Genomic DNA, 19,995 nt, shown 5'->3' with positions numbered 1-19,995 from the left:
TTTACTATCTCCAAAATGCAGATTAATGAAGAAGATAGTTAATCTTCGTATAAAAAGAAGGTTAAGAACTTAGTTCTTTAACCCAAAATACACGCACACACATAAAACTGCTCGTATAGACCTGAACATATCTTGAGAAGTGAGAACTTTCTCATGCATAATCAAAATGCGATGAAGAACCAAATGCAGAAGAGGAATTCTGATCAACTGGCTCAAAATATTTGGTTTGCAGAAGGTAATTCTTCCATAATCAACTTTGTTGCTGTGGCTCGATCTATTACCCTTCCATAATTAACCAAATGCGCGATTAACTTTGTTCTGTTTCTTGAGCATTAAAATTCTATTACTGCCATGGCTTCCCATTTCAGCCAGGACATGAAAAGCTTAAGCTAAATATCTAGATTTAAAAAAAAAAAAAAAAGGAATGATAACCAAGCTTATAATTCTAAATTGCCTTCTGTCTTGAAGGAAGAAAAGGTTTTTTAAGAGAATTGGCCCTTTGCTGCTAAAACTAATTGTTCAAGCTAATTCTGCAATATATGCAGTGCAGTAAGCTCAGATAAACATGGAAATCCCATTCAAGACTAGGAATGGGAAACTCTTTCCAAGCTTAATCATAAAAGAAAATCTTTTTTCCTTTTTTAATCACATGCACAACCAAGAAAATAGTATCCCGAAAGAAAAAAAAAACTAGATGAAATCTACTTTTGTTTGATAACCCAAAGTTCTAATAAAATTGACAGATTGAAGGGTCATATGTTGATGAGAAAGTTCCCTCTCCTCCACTTTCCAAGGTGAAGTTTGCAGAGCTTGTTGCAACATTAACTTGCTGATTTTGGTGTGTTGCTTCACGATGACCATTAAGGACTGCAATCTCTGCTTGAATTTTTGCTAGTTGGCATTCAGCATCGAAAATTCGTTGCTGCAGTAATGCAATCGTCCCAACACAACCGTACACAGGATCTTTGATTCGACAATATGCTTCATAGTACATGGCATTTGCTGCTTCAGCTCGTTGTTGCACTGGAACTTGCTGTTTGATTATCAAAATCATCAAGGGAAACACATCAAGATTAGTCTTTTCTCATACACAAGAAAGTTCTGCTAAAACCAGACATTAACACATGATTTTGCATGCAGTTGTTGAAACTTGCAAGACAGCAAATGTCAGATTAACTTCACATTGGTTGCCTCAAGATGTGATTGACATGTTACCTGAAGCATCTTTGCAACATTGCTAGCACCATAAATTTTGTGAACACAAGCAAATCTTTGAGGATCATTGGGAGGAAAATGAGGAGAGAGTATACAATTGGAAGGGCATCTTCTTCTTAAATACTTACAACCAGCACACCTCTTTGAATTCATTTCTGAGATCCTCAGAGAATATCTTCTGCGTTTTTCCCACCTCAAGATATTGCCAAGATCCTTTCTCAAAATCTGCTATTGTGTGAAGAGCAAAATCTAATGGAGATTCTCTTCTAAATCATTCTAGTGTTCTTATAAGCTAATGAATGGAAAAAAGTTTTTCACTTTTTTTTTTTTGGATTTTTTAAAGGAAAGTTACCGGTAGACCAAGTTTTCACTCTCTTAAATCATTGAGTTTTGGATGTAAAGTTACCAGTAAATTGAAATTCTAAGCTTAACCATGTTCAGAGATGCAAAAATGGTAAGAATCCCAGCATGTTCAACTCCCTAACAGCATGCATACACCACTCTCTATTCAGACCAGACCATGGTCTAAGTCTTTTCTTTACACCACTTTCTTTTGTCTCAGTATTGTGCATCTTAGGCTTAGCTCCAATAACATGCATACACCAAATTTTGCATGCCAGCACGTGTATCATTGCCACCATCACTGTTGCAGTTGCAACAACACCATGGTCCGTTTGGATCAGTTTTTTTTAGAATATTTTTGAAAAATTTTACTGTAGCAGAGTTTTTATAGTATAATTTTGGATATTTAAAGTATTTTATTTTACGGAAAGAGTTTCTGATTTTTCAAAAGTCAAATTAACTATTTTTAACGTGTAAATCGAACAAACTATCTAGATTACCATATCCATTTCCTATTACAAATTCTCTAACAACAGCCTTTAGTTGAGTAATAATTTACGAGAACAGTTATTTATTGGAAAATCTATAAAAATTCATTCTAAAAATACTTCCTTTATTTAGTTGGGGGATGGATGAAAACAGCCAAAGTTCAGGGGCCCTTCTGCAATTTATACCCTCCCTGTCCATCCTTCTCTAGAACCCTAAACCCCTCTACGAAATGAACCCAGAAAAAAAGAAAGCAAAAAAATGAGCAAATGGTCTCGTCTTATCCTCAACCATCTCCGGCACATAACCGGGCCGGGCCCTCGTCTCCTCCCAGCCCGACCTTCCTCTCCGACCATCATCCGACTCTTTTCGTCCGCGTCGGAGCTGGATCAGACACGGAAGGCGATCCAAGGGATACTGTTCGAGGTGGAGAGGGACAAGCAGAGGGAGAGGGACGAGAGGAAGCGAAAGGGGCTGGACACGGCCGACATTGACGCGGAGGACGACGAGGATTTCATGGGCGTCGGGCCCTTGATCGAGAAGCTTGAGAAGGAGAATCTGAGAGGAGAGGCGGAGATGTACGAGGAGATGACTGAGTCAGACTCCGACGACGACGATGACAGGTGGTCGATGGAAGAGGTGGAGGAGCAGTGTTATGATTTTGAGGAGAAGTTTGAGAGACATGAACAGCTTCTCAAGGGCTTCACCGATGCCCGTAATTTGCTTATTCTATTGCGACATTTTCCTTTTCTTCATTTTTTCCGAAAGTTTTGTTGACTATGGTTTTTATTATTTTCGGCTTATTTCAAATTTCGGATATTTTGGAATAGAATTATGAATTTGAGTGCAAATTTACTTGGTTTGGTGAAGGCATATCGTAAAAATTTGATCTTTGTTAAAGCACTTATTCCTTTATATGCATGCATTAATCATTGTTAAAGCACTTATTCCTTTATATGCATGCATTAATCATGTAAAACCTGGTGATCTGTGTGCTTCTAGTAGTTCATTTTAGAGTGAAATGTAAAAAGTTTTTATCATCCCATGCTGAAGCATGTTGGATAAAACTTTAGATTGACAGGCTAATATTGTAAATTGTGGAATGGAAATTATCTAGTATAGAAAGGTTGATATTATGGTTTTTATGCCTTTGAGCAGAGACGCTTGATGATGCCTTTAAATGGATGAGGAGAATTGACAAGTTTGAGGATAAGCACTTTAAGATGAGGCCCGAGTATCGTGTGATAGGTGAGCTGATGAATCGGCTGAAAGTTGCTGAAGGCAAGGAAAAATTCCTTCTACAACAGAAGCTAAATAGGGCCATGAGGTTTATGCAGTGGAAAGAAGCTTATGATCCTAATAATCCGGAAAATTATGGAGTCATTGAACGGGAGGAAACAGGGCCCCCTGATGAACATTCAGAACAGGCAGCTTTGGAGAGAGAAAACGAGACGATTGAAGGAGAGAAAGATGATGACAACTTAGAGTTTGATGATATGAAAGAGAGGGATGATGTGTTGTTGGAGAAGCTTACGGCAATTGACAAGAAGCTTGAAGAGAAGCTTGCAGAGTTGGACCATACTTTTGGGAGAAAAGGGAAGCTTTTGGAGGAGGAAATCAGAGATCTTGCTGAGGAGAGGAATTCATGGACGGAGAAAAAGAGAATGCCTCTTTACAGGAAGGTCAGTTAGTGGGTGTATTATGCTGCTTGTTCTAGATTATTATGAGAGCAATCCTGTTTAATGTATGTGCACTGTTTTCTTCTTCTTCTTCTTCTTTTTTCCTTTTTTTGGGTTAATTACTTTGTAAATTCACTCTCTTTCTAATCCAGCTGAGCTTTGATGTTATACTTGAATAGGGCTAAAGAGTACCCGTATTGTTCACTGTGTCTTTTCATTTCTATTTCACTGCAGTAGCTAGAATTGTTTTTTGACACCAACTTGATCCACTTCTATATTTTCATGGTCTTTGTAATTCTTGGATCTTTGATGTCAACAGTTGATGATCTGCTTTGCTTTTCAAACTTTGTGCAACTACATTGACTATCTCAAGTTGCTTGCATATATTGTTTTTGTTTTTGTCATCAGAGTACTTTTGTCCCTTTCCCCATTTTATGTCTACTTGTGATGTTAGTCTGGATACTGAAAAGTGTTAGCCATCCTCACAATCTCTGTTTCTTGTAAAAAATGATTGATTAACTGTAGCAGGACAGACTTTGAGAGCTTATATCTGAAATTTAGAGAATGATTAGATAATATCTTGTGCTTTGGAAGTTTCCTCTGCTCTGTAGCTATGCATCAGTAAACTTCTTGCTATTATCTTATATGTGACATCAAATTTTAGGTAATCATTCCAAATGGTCTTCTCCCTTTTACCTAGCCTTGAGCCCTTAATGTAGGAAATTTCGTGCTTTTTTGTATAACTTGTTGAGCAGGGCGTTATGTACCATATCACATACCTATACTGATTGATTTGGTTGTGGCTGCACGGATTAGATTTAATCCTTAGCAAGGACTCTAGGCCTGGATAATGGTGGTTCTGTTTTCTTTAACTGTTTCTGACATATATATATATATATATATATATATATATATATACATATATTCATTACTCAGCAAATGATATATAAGAAGGCTAAATTTCTTGTAACCTCTCTACCTAACTGACCGAAGGTCTGCTCAAGCCACACAGCTAAAACTGGAGTAGATACTTCCTGTGCCATGGTGTTTGAATTTCATTATTCACTTTTCCTCCATTAATGAACAATGCTTTGTTAAATTTTCTTTTATTTCAACTTAATTTTTGATCCTTGTGCAAGTTTCTGTTTTAGTTTGACACTCACTCATATAACTCTGTTTGAAATAAAAATTTGGATGTTTAGTTGCCGCTACAAGTTTATTCTGTTGAATTTTCGTTTTAACTTGACAAATAACAATTGCAGGGTTTTGATGTTAGACTTATTGATGTGAACAGAACCTGCAAAGTTACTAAGGTAAGAGAGCCTGCCTACTGTTTTTTGTTTTGCTATTTTTTTTCTTGCAAAAGACTTCGAAATGATCTCAACTTTGTATGATTCAGGGGGGACAAGTTGTCAAGTACACTGCCATGCTAGCTTGTGGGAACTATCATGGAGTTGTTGGTTTTGCCAAAGCAAAAGGTCCAGCAATTCCCATTGCCCTTCAAAAGGTACTGACATGTGATAGCGTCTAAACCTACCTTAATTTGTGGTTTCAGGAATTGATGCTTCTTATGTGAAAAAAGTTTAGTTAACATGGAGTATAGAAAAATACCAGATGGGGGTCTGCAAGATAACACAAAATGGAGATTGAACAGTGTAGTTTCTTTCTGAACTTACATCATTGATTGAAAGGTGATTGTCTAGAAAAAGATGATCCAAAATGCTAATGAGATTGGAAGACACAGCTAGTCCTGAAAGCAAGACAAGTGTAAAATGTGAATTGGTCTAATCTTATAGGTTGAAGTGGGAGGAACTTAATTGAGTTGTTTTTATGATCCAATCTAAACTTGCAAGGAGGTTTACACTGTAGTTGGCTTTCCTTTTTCTGGTTTCTTGCAAGTCATTGATATTGAACAATTACTAATAACCACCCACATAACATATCACTTGTAGAATTTACTAGATTGTAGTTTCACCATTGGATTTTAATCCATCCTCCCCCCCCCCCCCCCAACCAAAAACCCCCCCACAAAAAAAAACAAAAACAACAAAAAACTTTGGATTTTACTGTGGAGCTGTTTGATTATTATCTCAGTTTAGGGATGCATGCTTGGTTAAGGATTATGTTACCAATGACATTTTCTTATTTTAGGTTTAATAAATGGCCATTTAATGTGCTAAGTGCTGTCATGTTTGGACCTCCTGTTAACAATGCTATCTTATCCTCATTTAACTTCCTTTGCTTCTTGCTAGCGTTGTAAGAAGGAGGAGGTTTCTTTATGTGGGTTCCTTAATTGGTATCGAAAAGGTAAAAAAGATTGGAAAAAGAGATAAAGACAAGGATACGATTTCAAATATTTAGTCCCAACTAAAACTGTAAAACAGGAGATGTTGCCTTTGCCCGGATCTTGTTTCTTTGTTATCTAATGCTGTCATTGAATGAATCTGTTCTTGATGAATTACAGAAGTGAATGATTTTGATGCATAAAACACTTCAGCTCTCTTGTTCTTTCTGATTCTTTTGTCCAACAGGCGTATGAGAAGTGCTTCCAGAATCTCCACTATGTAGAACGACATGAGGAGCACACAATTGCACATGCTGTTCAAACATCATATAAAAAGACCAAGGTACCAATGACTGTTGATTTCTTTTATTTTTTGAGTTGTCATAATTGACGTGAAGAATGTATATCATCTCCATTTCTTCATTTGTCCTTAGTCATATGTGGATTGCTTGACTAATTAGAGTGATTTTTCTCAGGTGTATCTTTGGCCTGCCTCCACAAGAACAGGAATGAAAGCCGGCAGAACTGTTCAGACAATTTTGAACTTGGCTGGTTACAAGAATGTGAAGTCAAAGGTATCACCAGGCTGTTTGTATCTTCATTGGGATGCTGTTTTAACTTAATAGGCTGGAATTTTGATTTCAATCCTCTTGTAGGTGGTTGGCTCAAGAAATCCTCATAACACAGTAAAAGCACTTTTCAAGGCTCTTAATGCAGTAAGTAGAATCTGTTACTTTTCTTTTCATGTATACTTGTTCATTCTTATCAGTTAGATATGTTGACATATATCCTTGACTTGCATTCTGTTCTTTGTCTCCATTTTTTTTCCCAGATTGAAACTCCAAAAGATGTCCAAGAGAAGTTTGGGCGAACTGTTGTGGAGTCATACTTGCTATAATCCACTTGTGGTTTGCCTTCAGCTTTTGAAGAACAATAGCGTCAAGATGTGGATGAACAGTGTACTTTACAATTTTTAGTGTGGCCTGTAGATCTTCGGTGTAGTGTTTCTTTGGGAAGGTCAAAAGTCAAACTGACATCTCAATCTGTTGTTATGTGTGATCAAGTCTACCTTGGAGCATAAAGACGGCATTGCAGAAACCCATTAAAGAATGATGCTACTCTAAATTCAGCAGTCAGAAGTTTTGGTAGCATACTGCAAACAAGTTAGGAATTTGCATTTCATTTAAAATTAGGTTTGACTGTTTGAATATTTTGTCCCTGTCTTGGTCTAAATTGTATAAAATACTGCCATAAATGTTTCAACGCTCAATGTTGAACCATTTTCTTTACATCGCCAATTAGGTTGATGTCAATCATCATGGCTGCTGTTTCTGAAAATTAGACCCCAATTATTCGTACAACTGTGATGGAACTCCTGTTCAGGTTGCCTGTTCTCAGAATTATTTGATGGGAAAAAATGGAACTGGGAAGAGAAGGAAGAATTCTCCCTGCATGTTTGCTTGATTGCAATAGCACCATAGTCATTGTGCTCCATAGAATGCAGCAGATTGTGCAACAGGTTGGTTAATTATTATAGCAATTACCAAAATTCCAGAGGGTTGAGAGCGGGTAGCATGGATCATGCATGGTGATGCTAGAGATTTGAGAATGTTGTCATCGTCTATTTTGTATATATATTGATGCCTGCATCATGACTCATGCAATGAACCAGAAGTTATGGATGCCAATCCTGCCTCAAGCAGTTTATCTTGAATATGCATAGAATATAATAAGGCTAGCTGGTGAATTGTGATGTTTTTGAACATGAAGCTGCAAATGTGTCAGTTGACTTGAGGCTCAGCAGCCAATGGTGGCGACTGCGCTGTACTACTATTCCCCTATGCTCCCGATTTTTAACATTGAATTCAACAATTACTTGCGGGCTGAGTAAAGCCTTCACGAATAATAAACACAAGAAAAGCCTCTAAGATGACATTGGCACCAAATGCAAGGTCAAATCTCTGGATTAGAATGAGATTTGAAACAAAAAGAAAAGAGCAACGCATTGAAGTAGTGGAAGAAAATGAGAGAAGTAGATGCCTATTTGGACAAATCGGTTTTTAACAAGTAAATTAGTCGTCTTTAGGATGTGGTTGTACTTGTATATCATAAAAGACTTGGTCAGTTTGATCTTAGCATGATGTAGCATGTGATATGTCAATCTTCCACCTTTACTATGCTAAATTTTCTCCATTTTGGGATCTTGAGATTTTTGCACCACGTACTTAGATTCATACCATATTCTTGTTACTCTGGCGACATACATCTAAAGTTGCACAGCATATGAGTTTCTCAAGATTCATCCGAACCATCTATGGAATCATTTCCTTTTTTTTTGTTTTGGAGACGATAATTGTTGAATAACCTAATCTATTCTAGGGTAATCCGAAGGGGATTTAACTACCATCGAACCAGACAGATGCACTATGCATTCACCTGAATTTGTTTTTAAGCAAATCCACTTTTAATGTAGCAATTGGTGGAAGGCAATTGCCCTTGCCTCCCACCCCCACCAAGCATGGTGGCCACCAGCCCAAAGGCTGGTGATTAACTATGAAATCATTTCCAATCGAGCATATTTTCTTTTCAAGAGTTTACGTGGTCTGCATGTTATGGGATTTTGTAAATATAGTTTCTGCTGAAGGATCCAAATATAAATCCTGTTGATTTTCTATTGATTAGAAACACTTGTCATCCAATTGACTAGTTACCTTCTTTTTACTTAACAAAGTTACCTTCTAAGCTGTGGCTACTCCTCGTTCAGTATTTACTAAATTAGGTATAATTCACCACAATTACTTGATAATCCGTGATTGGTATTAATACAACACGCCAAGTATGACAATGTCAAGCAGCACAGCACAGATATCACATGCAGCACCTTCTCTTCGTTTTCCTTTTCTAAATTACATCTTTATGGCTATCCATTGAAGTCATCAACATGGTATTTTATATCCAAAAAAAAAAAAAAAACCTCTAAAGCAACGCAATCTGTACTTGGTTGACTTCTAAACTATTTTCTTTTGTTAACAAGTGAGCATTAAGATTTTCAAAGTCAAGCATCAAAACAGGTTGCATCTCTTGCTAGTCAATATAGGTGTGGCATATGGCATGAGCTATGATGCAATTGAAAGAAAGCTGCACTGGTATTAGTCTGCATTTGCAATTGCATCTTGAAACACAATCAATATATCAGTTCATCTTCAGTTCATTACTACCATTATTATTATTTTTTTGTTGACCAAATTGTTAAATTTTGAATAGAATCTTAAACATTCTACATCTCTTCTGTTCTTCCCATTAAATATGTAAGCTCCTCTGAAGACTGAAGAGGAGGAAAGGAAACCATTCCAATTCCCAGCAAACTTCAAACTTCCTTTTTAGTTCCATATACATTAGTTAGTACCATCTTCCAAAAGATGGGTAATTACTCAGATGCCCACATTTGCCAGTGCCTCAGCCGTCTGATGACTCTCAGGCGAAACTCAACAGTCATGATTAACGTCGCCGCCGCAGAAGAAGGTGACTGTAGAAAAACCGGCGTGCAGTTCGCGGAGGGAGTGCTGAGATTGGCCGACGGGCTTCTCCAACTGGGCCTCAAGCCCGGCCACGTCGTCGCCATTGCTGCCCTCAACAGGTTCTCTTCTCCTCTTCTCTGCTCTTCGTCTGCTCGTTTCTTGCATAGTTGCATGATCATTTCTCATCGTCGGACGTGGGTTTAGCCGTACCGCGCTGGTAAACAAGTTTTATCTTAGGAATCTGAATTTGTGGTCTGGATGCTCCCACCCATATATGTTAATTATCCGAAAAGTCACTGAACTTTTTAAATTATAGAGTTTTGACTACTCAATTTTTAAAAGTATATATTTATCTACTAAACTACCAGAAACATAAATTTTGAGCAATTTCGTCTATTTTCACTGTTAAATTTACTAGATTTAAGGATCATACGAGTTACGAGATATAACTAGATTTGGCAAATTTAACGGTGAAAATAGATAAAATGACCTAAAATTTACACTTTTAACAATTTAGCGGGTAATTACATACACGAGTCACAAGATATAACCAAATTTGGCAAATTTAACCGTGGAAATATGTAAAATGACATAAAATTTACACTTTTGACAATTTATTGGGTAATTATGTACTCTTAGAAGTTGAATGGTCAACCCTCTACTATTCAAAAAATTTAGTGACTATCCAAATAATTTGCTCCTGAATTATGTAACAGAAATGATAGACGTAATAACAACTAATTAGTTCTGGAAAAAAAATTTACTAAGCTAATCTGATATATAATTTTACAAAATGAGCAAGTGATTGAAATTTAAAAAAATTATATTAAAAAATGTGTTTGTGATGCAAGCAAGCAATATTTTGACTAATAATTCCTGTTCAAACACACCGCCGTGAATCCTAGGAGAGTCATGTACCACTATCAGATTGGTCTCGCACATTCCACTCATTATCCATTCCTAATTTGCCTCCACGACTTTCGATTGTATCAATTCGCTCCCTAAAACTTTTGATAAACAAGAAACAAGATTCACATTCTTTTCTTTTTTTTTTTTTTTTTGTTAAATTTGTATAAAGTCTGTAATCATGTTTCTTGCTATCCAAATTAAGTGTCAAATTATAAGTATCGTTGGACGTGGAAAAGGAATTAAACCGTGTAAAAAGTATCATTAGTCAGCAGTTGGAGGATCCTGATGTGAAATTATTGTTCTTTTAATCAGCATTTTGCATTTAACAAGAACGCCTGACTAAAACCAAGAGGGCACATACAAAATTACACATAGAATTTGGGAAAATTGTTGTTCATCAAGCATGAATGCTAGCTAACTTTTCATATGATCAGCTAGGACTCAGAATGAAATGCATCATGTGTCTACTACTTAGGAATCAATCTTTTCCTTTCAGTGATTCATATTTGGAGTGGTTACTGGCGGTTACATATGCAGGAGGGATAGCAGCTCCTTTCAACTACCGCTGGGTCAGTTTCCTGGTGATCTTTACTCACTTTTTACTTTCTTTCTGACTCCATTGCCTCGTTCACTTTGAAAATGATTGACAAACGAATCCAATGAAGTTTAATGGAGAAGGCAATGATTATAATTTAGTTGCTCTTAACTATTTGACTATTGAGAGAAGAATTCACAATCTAGAAAGGGGATGATCGAACCACTCTGAAGTTCACGTTCTCCACTCAGCAGCATAGATGACTATAAGTTGTACAAACTTGATTGGTTCTTTTAAGTTGTGAGCTGTAAGTCCATGGTTCAAAGTCGCGGTCGCGATTTGGATCGTTCCACATCGATCTCAATTTATTGGTCACGGTTTCGGTGAAACGCAAATTTTGAAGTATTTAATATTCTAAATATTGTGAATAATATTCAAAAATATGCTAAACAATAATAATAAAAAAATTAGCAAAAGAAAATCTGTAAAATGTAAATTTGCGAGTTAACTCGGGATGACTTGGGCCGACTAGGCTGAGACTATCCATATCGGAGACTTCTCGGCCGAATTCTCGGCGACTCGGCTGAGTTCTCGGCGAGTTAAGTATCTTGGAGTCATCTCGTCCTGGTATCATATCGGAGGGTTCGTTCTGATGACGACTCGGCCAATTCGTTCTTTCTGGTAGATTTTACTAGACTACTATAAGTTATGCCTTTTGCTTCAAGCAGAGCTTACAGGAGGCAAGATTGGCAATGAATGAAGTGAAGCCTATAATGTTGGTGACTGATAAAACCCATGATTACTGGCACTTCAAATTGCAGACTGACTTAAGGTGGCATGTTTCTATGACCGCTCCTAACTTCAGCAGCCACGGTGATGGTATGACACTTGTTTGTATCTAAAATTACTTACAAATAAATGCAAGGCCTCCCATGTTTATTCTTTAATCCTCAGCATCTGAAACCTTATCCTGGAAAACCTTTTGCAGCAGTTTTGACAACAGAATTGTTGAAGTCCAGTTCTCTGAACTCGGCCAGGCTTTTATGCGCACCTAATAATGCAGCTCTGCTATGCTTTACCTCAGGTATGTTTTGGCCTTCAGGAAGCATACATGAGTTCTTCTACTCGTGTGTATACGATGAAATTCAATAACAATCTTACGGTCGTTAAACAGATGAGTGAAATAGTGAATGTCTGCACATTCTTATATTGATCTTGAAAATATTGAACTAGTAACGGAGGCAAGAATTTTTCTGCTAAGGGTGATAAAAATTATATTTTGAGCATTACCTGTACGTGTATGGAGTTATTTTCTGACTCAGATTCATCTACTAATGTGTTTCACGCTTCCCCTTTCTCCCGTTCCCTTTTGGATTAAAATAGGGACATCTGGAAGGCCAAAGGGCGTCATGCTAAGCCATTCAGCTTTGATTGTACAATCCCTGGCTAAATTAGCGCTTGTTGGTTATAGTGAGGATGATGTACGCCCTTCTTTTGATCATCTCTTGCTCTTGTTTTCTTCATTTCTTGCAGACAACTACAATCATAAGCAATAGAAGAGATACAGGAGCAGAAAGAAAGGGCTCTTTTAATCATTTCATTTCTTGATTATTGGCTTCTTTTTACGTTGTATTTTACAGATTTATCTGCATACATCGCCTTTGTGCCACATCGGAGGGATATCTTCAGCTCTGGCAATGCTGATGGTTGGAGGTTGCCATGTTTTTATACCCAAATTCGAAGTCAAGTCAGCAATTAGAGTCATAGAACAACACCACGTTACCTCATTTATCACGGTACCAGCTATGATGGCTGATTTAATCTCTTCAGCTAGGTAAACTACTTCCCCCTAAATTGTGAAGTTACGATTAAGCACCCATCCGTTTGGAATCTTCTGTCAGGGTAACAGAAAATGCATGGATTCCTAGGAATCGCCTGTTCAATGCTGATAGAGGGTAGAGGAGAAAAAATTGTTCTGGTTCGCTTTCACATAAAGATAGACAGTGATGTATTGTAACTTTTCTAGGTGTCAAGTATGCTGCACTTAGTAGAACCGCACAATTTTTCCTTCAGTAAAATGATTGTGTCAAATGCTGGATATGTCTTGCTACATAAGTTTGTTAGATCTTTACATAGCTGCTTATTTATGTACAACTGTTTTTCTCTCCCTACATAATCAGTCTAATCTCATCTATTTCATTTCTCACTAAGTTCACTTTAAAGCTTTCTTCAGGACAACTCAAACTACCAAGAATTTTGAGACAGTCAACAAAATATTAAATGGAGCTGGAGGTCTTTTACCAGGACTTCTTGAAGGTGCCGTCAAAGTTTTCCCAAGAGCTAAACTAGTTTCAGCTTATGGTGAGTCTCACAATCACAATATGTCCTTCCTAGTTATGTATTCTCAAATTGGAAAACAGCTCCAATACGAAAAAGCATTTGAAACTGAACATTGTAGGTCTGCTATAATCCTATTTATTGAAGTTTGAGGTATATTAATGTATGACTTTGCTTCCACTGAGCTTAATTTATCTTCGAATAATATTTGGTCCATCTGTCCTTGGTCGGTTGCATCAGTTTTGCTTTCTGTCACCTTTTAAATTGCCATGTAACAACTCTCTCTTGAACTAGTCATGATCCCTGATTGTCTGGTAATTGTGCTTCTAAAGGGATGACAGAGGCATGTTCTTCTTTAACCTTCATGACCCTTTATGATCCAACCATTGGGAGCTATAATCAGCACCATCAAATGACAGATAGTAAAACTTCCGATTCAGTTCAGCAATTTGCTGGAGTTTGTGTTGGAAAGCCTGCACCACATGTAGAACTAAGAATCAGTTCCAATGGTTCTTCTCAAGTGGGGAAGATATTAACTAGGGGCCCCCATGTAATGCTTGGATACTGGGGTCAAATTCCAAGCAAGTCTTCCTCCCCAGCTGATGAAGGTTGGTTTGACACCGGTGATATAGGACAGACAGATGATTGTGGTAACCTTTGGCTTATAGGTCGCAACGGCAGTAGAATCAAGAGCGGGGGAGAGAATATCTATCCTGAAGAGGTAACCATCACTAACCAGTTCTATCTTCTGTTCTTTCCTATTCAATTTTGATAAAATGAAATCCCGGATTTTGTCGTGCGTATTCGTCGTTTAAGTAACAAATGCAAGGAGCAACTTACACAAACATTTACTTCCTTTTATGTCCTGAATTCTACAAATACAAGGTAGGTACATGAACAATGGAGCATCAAACAAACAGATTGGAGGATATATACATGATATGCACACTTAGGAATCACATTTTCATTTGCTGCTTACTATTGATGAGTTTAAGGACACAGGTTGAAGCTGTTATATTGCAACATCCTGGTATTTCCACAGTCATTGTTGTTGGGCTCCCGGACTCTCGCTTGACGGAGATGGTAGTAGCATGTATTCGACTAAAAGATAACTGGCAATGGGACGAATTCAATCCCTGCAATGACAAAGATCACTGCTTATCCAAAGAAATCCTACAGCAGTTTTGTAAAGATAAGAACTTGACAGGGTAATTGCTGTTGCTTAATGCGTTTTCTCCCCCTCTAATTGCATCGTTCATATGTGCTAAGGCAAAACGTCAGCCCTTTAACACCATTTTTGTTATCTCCTTCCGCAGATTTAAAATTCCCAGAAACTTCATTTTGTGGAGGACTCCATTTCCAATGACAACAACAGGAAAGTTGAGAAGAGATGAAGTCAAGAAAGAAGCTATGTCCCGTTGGGTAAATGAAAATGTTTTCTCCAGCGGGGTGTTGCTATCCAGCAACCTGTAACCGTATCAACACAGCAACCAACCTGCAACTCTTAGCATGAGATGTCTGAGCAATCGGTCCAAGACTTTGCTAGAGACAAATTAGATTTAGCAATGCACGAAAAGAAACATAAAGTCAGTCAGTTGAAAACATCTTGCTCAATTTTTGTACCATGAAACCTGGATTTAGCCATCGCAAAAAGGAAAGTAAGGGTACTGATTGGCATTTAAACATGCTTCTGTACACTTACAGAAACTAGGATATAGCCGACACTGAGGACCAATCCAGCATAATATTGTCAAGAACAGGAGAATTACTATTTTGAATGCATCACTTCACCATTCTAAGGGGAAGAGGGTTTATTACTTAAGGATCTAAAGCAAAAAGCTGGTTTGATTCCTTTTGAGGAGATACAATTTCAGATGATGGATGCCACACATGAATACGGATTTTTGAGAATATATGAACTGATCATCTTAAGAAACTACTATGAGTAGAATTCATGACTTTTTTTAGAATTTTCTCTGCAGTGTCACTGTCGAATTCAGATTCAAAACCTATACAATTGAGAGTGCGAAGAGTGTGGAATGTATCAAATTTAGATTCAGACCACTCTGATCCATGTACCACTCGAAACCTTGACCCAAATAAGCTTCGAGGCCAACCAACCTGTTTCGGACACTAATATCACTTATTGTAAGAGTGAATTTTGTTTATATACACCAACTCACACTAGCTTCACCTAGTCCAACATAGAATTCAGCTGTGAATTGAGTGGGCTTTCAAGATTCTTATGCAGACAATCTTAAATCAATAGCACCTTTCTGCTTTGCAAGCAGGGAGGAGAAGGTCCGATATAGATTGGATTGGGTCGTCTAACATAACATAAGAGGTGCGCCCAAATGATAAGTAGCAACTGAGTGAGGAATATATTTTGGACTATGGGGTATTGATTGACCCCAGCCCTCCTTCCCGTCTCTCTACTCTCTTTTGTATCGTAGAGAGTTTATTATGTGATTCTGTGTGTGAAATATTCTTTTGTATCGTAGAGAGTCTATTATGTGATTCTGTGTGTGAAACATGGTTCGTCATCGCGAGTCGAGATCACATTGCAATTGCAATTATTTCACATCTGTCGTGACACATCGATTAGATATTAGATGACTTTAAAGTACACAAAAGTTTTTTAAAAGTATTAAAAATTACTAAAAATAAAAAATACTATAAAAGACACAATTTAAAATAATATTACTCCAGGTAGATTCGAATATTTTAACAAATTTCATGCATCACGGATTCAAATAAAATGAGTAAGAGAGCGCGTCGCCACGAATATAAGATTATCCACGATTTGGAGATTGGCATCGTACCAATCCCTCCATTCCGATTTTGACTCGGACGAAATGACTAACAATACTGTGGAAGTGGAAAATGGAGAACAATGAAAATGCACATGCAGCAGCAAACCAAACAAAAGAAATCACTCCTGCTGCTATTGCAATTACTAGTTTAATCAGAGGTGTTGAATTAGAGAAGAAAAAGAGCGATAGAAGACGAACGGAAGACTATTTACCAGTCCAAACAGCCTTTCCTCTCTTCTTCTGATTTCCCTCCAGTCTTCGTCTTCGGCATTGCAACTTCCGCTTACCAGGTCACCCTCCTTAACGTAGCCCTGTCCCAACTCTTATTAGATTTCTTGTTCTATTCACTGAATTCTTGAGGTTTTCTGCAACTGGGCTTTAAGTAACTTGTACAAAAATTGTCTCGAGTTCATCTCAGACCAGCAGAGAAAAGAATTTCACCGGCATTTTCTCATGCATGTTGGTTTTCTGTAAGCAGTAGTATTGACTTACAAGAAAGAAGGTTACTGAAAAGAAAGTTTTTTTTATTATTATTTTTATTTTGATTGATGAATAGGTGGAAGGAGGGAGCAATGAGGGAGGTAGGGGTCCTAGCATCTGGGATGATTTTTCCCATACACCAGGTTTTTTAATTATTACTATGATCCCTTGTTATTGTTATTATTGTAACTGGAAGGAAAAATGAAATTCACCTCTTCAGTTTATCCTGCTGCTTAGGCAATATTTGTGATGGAAGCAATGGAGATGTTGGTGCCGACCAATATCACCGTTACAATGCATCTGTTTTTTTTTTTTTTTTTTTTATTTCCCTTTTATTGCTTTCGAACTTTTTTTTTAGTGTCTAATGAAGCATGGATGCCAAAGTGCACAGCTTTTAGTCATGAAATTTGATTAATTTGTCTGATATCAGGAAGATATTGAACTCATAACCAAGCTGGGTTTTAAGGCATATCGCTTTTCCATATCATGGACAAGAATCTTTCCTGGTAAATCTCAACCACTGCAGGGGCTAGAGTAGGTTTCATTATGCATAAATGCTTGTTGATTCTGGAATGACCAGGGTGCTGCTCTATGTTCTTCTTGATGCTTTCTTTATATATAACACCAAGGATATGTGATTTTCTGTGTTAGTTGGAAAGGATAATTAGACAATGAAAAGATCAATTCATCAAAAAACAAAAATAACTGAAGGAATATTCTACATCACCTACCACTATCAGTCTTCCACATTCACTTACTCTTGGCATATTATGTAAGATACACTGAAGCATAGTAGATTATAAGGTCATGAATGCTGACCATCTATCTCTTTTGCTTCCAACTTGTATCCTTTTGAGAAGATGTTAGGTTTCACCATTGTCCTTTCCAAACTCTAGATTGGTTCCTCTTCCATGCTTCATCAACTCTACTGAAGATAATGCTTGCTAGGACATGAAGAGTTTTACCTCAATCACCTGTCTCTACCCTTCAGATATTCCTAAAAAGTTTTCTCAAATGCTAAGATCTCCTTGTCTCTCCTTGAACTGCATCTTAATTGGTACCATTATCTTGGGTTTCTTTGTCTTCCTTGTCACTGCAGATGGTCTGGGATCCATAGTCAATGATGAAGGGATAATGCACTATGACAATCTAATTAATGCTTTTATCAGCAAGGGTATGTTCTCAGTTTTCTATTTCCATAGTATTATGCTCTCAGTTTTCTATTCCCTATTGGAGAACCCAACTAATTCGAAGATATAAACGCTGAAAAGAAGATCTCTTAGTTTTAGCTCTTTTCTTTTCTTTTAAGTTTTTTTGGCCTTCAGCAAAGGGTATACCATGTCATGTTTCAAAACAAGAAGTGGAAAATAAAAGAATTTTGCTTCCTTTTACTTTCCATTTTATTTAAATTTTCAAATATTTAGAACAAGTATATTTCAAGAAGTGTCTGCTTCTAAATAGAAATTTTTTTCTCTTTTTCTTTTTAAATAAATATTCTTAGGAGAATTGTACATGTTTTTATACATCATGATGCTCTTGTTAGTTGTAACCAAAAGGTGTAGAAAGGCAAAGGTGGAACAGAAATATAACCTCAGAATGAAAAGTGTACCTCCATTTGTTGAGTAAATGATGTATCAGGTTACAAAGGGACAACATTCTTGTTCTGCCCAGACTTTCCTTTTCTATCCTGTACATATTCACTGAATAAAATCCCCGGCTTGCTTTGAGGATTCATCTTCTAGCATATTGAACAATGTGATTTCACTTTTTGGGCAGAAAATATTTTGCCATCTATGCAGAAACTTGCTTTACAAGATTCAGCGACAGAGTCAAGAAGTGGATTACCATCAATGAGCCACGTCAAACTGCAATTAATGGATATTGTACTGGCATAAATGCACCAGGAAGGCATGATCATTCTTTATCTGAGCCATTATTGGCAGCACATCACCAGCTATTGGCTCATGCTGAAGCTGTCTCCATATACAGAAACAAATTCAAGGCATGGATTTGCAGTTTCTTGAGACCTGGCTAAGGGTAGCATTCCATACTTCACGACAGGGTGATCATTTTTCGAAGTACTCATATCACAAGAAGTTTGACACTGATGTCTGCATTCTCCTTTCTTGTGAATATCTTCCAATGTTAAAGTTGGCAGTAGAATCAGTTTCAAAGTCATAACATTACGTTATTGTCAGTTATAAATATAATGGCCATGTCACTAATTTTTCTCACAGGACAAGCAAGGAGGACAAATAGGCATAGCGTTGGATTGTGAATGGGCAGAGGCGTTGTCAGAGAGGGAGGAAGTATACGATCCTGCCAGCAAACTTGCTTTGCAAAATGCAAACTGGATGAGATTAATAGTCAATTTCGATTATTTCTAAACATCTTTGTTAGGTACTTGGATCCTATATTTTATGGAGATTATCCAGAAACAATGCGAGAAAGACTTGGAGAAAAGCTTCCAGAATTTTCTCAGAAGGATAAAGAGCTGCTTAGAAATTCACTGGACTTTGTTGGTTTAAACCATTATACCACAAGGTTTATTGTTGATGCAGAGACCAACAGTGAAGACAACGATGTCTTCTATAGAGTCCAGGGGATGGAAAGAATTGGTGAGATGCATGTGTAACACAAGTTAATGTCTCAAAATGCTATTTATTTATTACCCCTTGTATTCCCTCGCGGCCATAATTCTTTTCTGTTTTTCTTTGGGCTAATAGCTGAATGGGAAGGAGGCGAAGTGATTGGTGAGAAGGCATGGGATATTTCTGCTACACTTCTTTTTTTTTTTCATTCTTTACTTGTTTTGGATGGACATATATACAAGCAACAACATGTTTTGGACAATATCCTTGTACGTACAGGCAGCATCACCATGGCTATATGTTGTTCCTTGGGGCATATGGAAACTTCTCAATTACATGGCGAGCAGACACAATAATACTGCTATTTATATCACCGAGAATGGTGCGCCTCATTGAACTCACAAAGCGAGGTGGTTGTTAATGTAGGTTTTTTTTTTTCTTCCTCTTGATTTGTCTTACCATTTACACCAAATTCTTGCTGATGTTATATTGCTCTTTGGTTGTAATCTTTACTGATATTTGCTCAACCTGCAATAATCTCCAACTACGATGCAATCCTTTTGACTCCCTTGTTTGGATTGCATTTTTCTGAATTTTTTGTAAAAAAATTACTATAACTAGATAAAAAGATGATTGAAACATGTGGTCACAAAAAACGTAACAATTTTTCTTTGAAAAATGGCAATCCAAACGAAGATAACAATTCTGCCATTACACATGAAGATAACAATTCTGCTTGGACCAGAGACTGGAAACCATCCACAATAGATCATTTTTCACTTCTAAATTCAAGTATAATATGTACT

At 37.1% G+C, this 19,995-nt stretch overlaps 3 protein-coding genes and 1 long non-coding RNA gene across 5 annotated transcripts; 3 read left to right on the top strand and 1 right to left on the bottom strand.

The window, feature by feature from the left end:
• The first annotated feature begins 2,216 nt into the window (after positions 1–2,216).
• Positions 2,217–7,344, top strand: LOC113708945 (uncharacterized). The gene is made up of 8 exons (XM_027231681.2): positions 2,217–2,758; positions 3,202–3,725; positions 4,985–5,035; positions 5,122–5,229; positions 6,254–6,349; positions 6,483–6,581; positions 6,663–6,722; positions 6,839–7,344. The coding sequence occupies exons 1-8, from the start codon at positions 2,305–2,307 to the stop codon at positions 6,902–6,904; spliced, it is 1,458 nt and encodes a 485-aa protein (XP_027087482.2). The 5' UTR covers positions 2,217–2,304; the 3' UTR covers positions 6,905–7,344.
• Positions 7,345–9,027: 1,683 nt separating this feature from the next.
• Positions 9,028–15,127, top strand: LOC113709104 (2-succinylbenzoate--CoA ligase, chloroplastic/peroxisomal). 2 transcript variants are annotated; one of them, XM_072065155.1, is made up of 10 exons: positions 9,028–9,643; positions 10,930–11,002; positions 11,697–11,847; positions 11,960–12,052; positions 12,352–12,449; positions 12,609–12,802; positions 13,202–13,329; positions 13,638–14,026; positions 14,308–14,513; positions 14,622–15,127. In XM_072065155.1, the coding sequence occupies exons 1-10, from the start codon at positions 9,426–9,428 to the stop codon at positions 14,776–14,778; spliced, it is 1,707 nt and encodes a 568-aa protein (XP_071921256.1). In that variant the 5' UTR covers positions 9,028–9,425; the 3' UTR covers positions 14,779–15,127. The 2 variants fall into 2 exon arrangements, with proteins under 2 accessions (XP_071921256.1, XP_071921255.1); XM_072065154.1 differs by having other exon boundaries at positions 9,031–9,643; positions 11,957–12,052.
• Positions 14,142–15,427, bottom strand: LOC140014368 (uncharacterized). Its single transcript, XR_011821145.1, has 2 exons — positions 15,008–15,427; positions 14,142–14,800 (listed from the first exon to the last, which is right to left on the bottom strand). It is a non-coding gene; the product is annotated as an uncharacterized lncRNA (long non-coding RNA).
• A 733-nt stretch (positions 15,428–16,160) lies between these two features.
• On the top strand, positions 16,161–19,674 carry LOC113709074 (beta-glucosidase 42-like). Its single transcript, XM_072064673.1, has 13 exons — positions 16,161–16,181; positions 16,289–16,408; positions 16,675–16,741; positions 16,836–16,900; positions 17,029–17,132; positions 17,179–17,191; positions 17,547–17,772; positions 18,142–18,220; positions 18,375–18,600; positions 18,836–18,936; positions 18,999–19,216; positions 19,325–19,359; positions 19,469–19,674. The coding sequence occupies exons 1-13, from the start codon at positions 16,161–16,163 to the stop codon at positions 19,583–19,585; spliced, it is 1,392 nt and encodes a 463-aa protein (XP_071920774.1). The 3' UTR covers positions 19,586–19,674.
• The last annotated feature ends 321 nt before the right edge of the window (positions 19,675–19,995 follow it).

Source organism: Coffea arabica, chromosome 9c (assembly GCF_036785885.1).
Source record: "Coffea arabica cultivar ET-39 chromosome 9c, Coffea Arabica ET-39 HiFi, whole genome shotgun sequence".
In the NCBI taxonomy this organism is placed as follows: Eukaryota; Viridiplantae; Streptophyta; class Magnoliopsida; order Gentianales; family Rubiaceae; genus Coffea; species Coffea arabica.
This window is presented reverse-complemented; position numbering and strand designations above follow the sequence as displayed.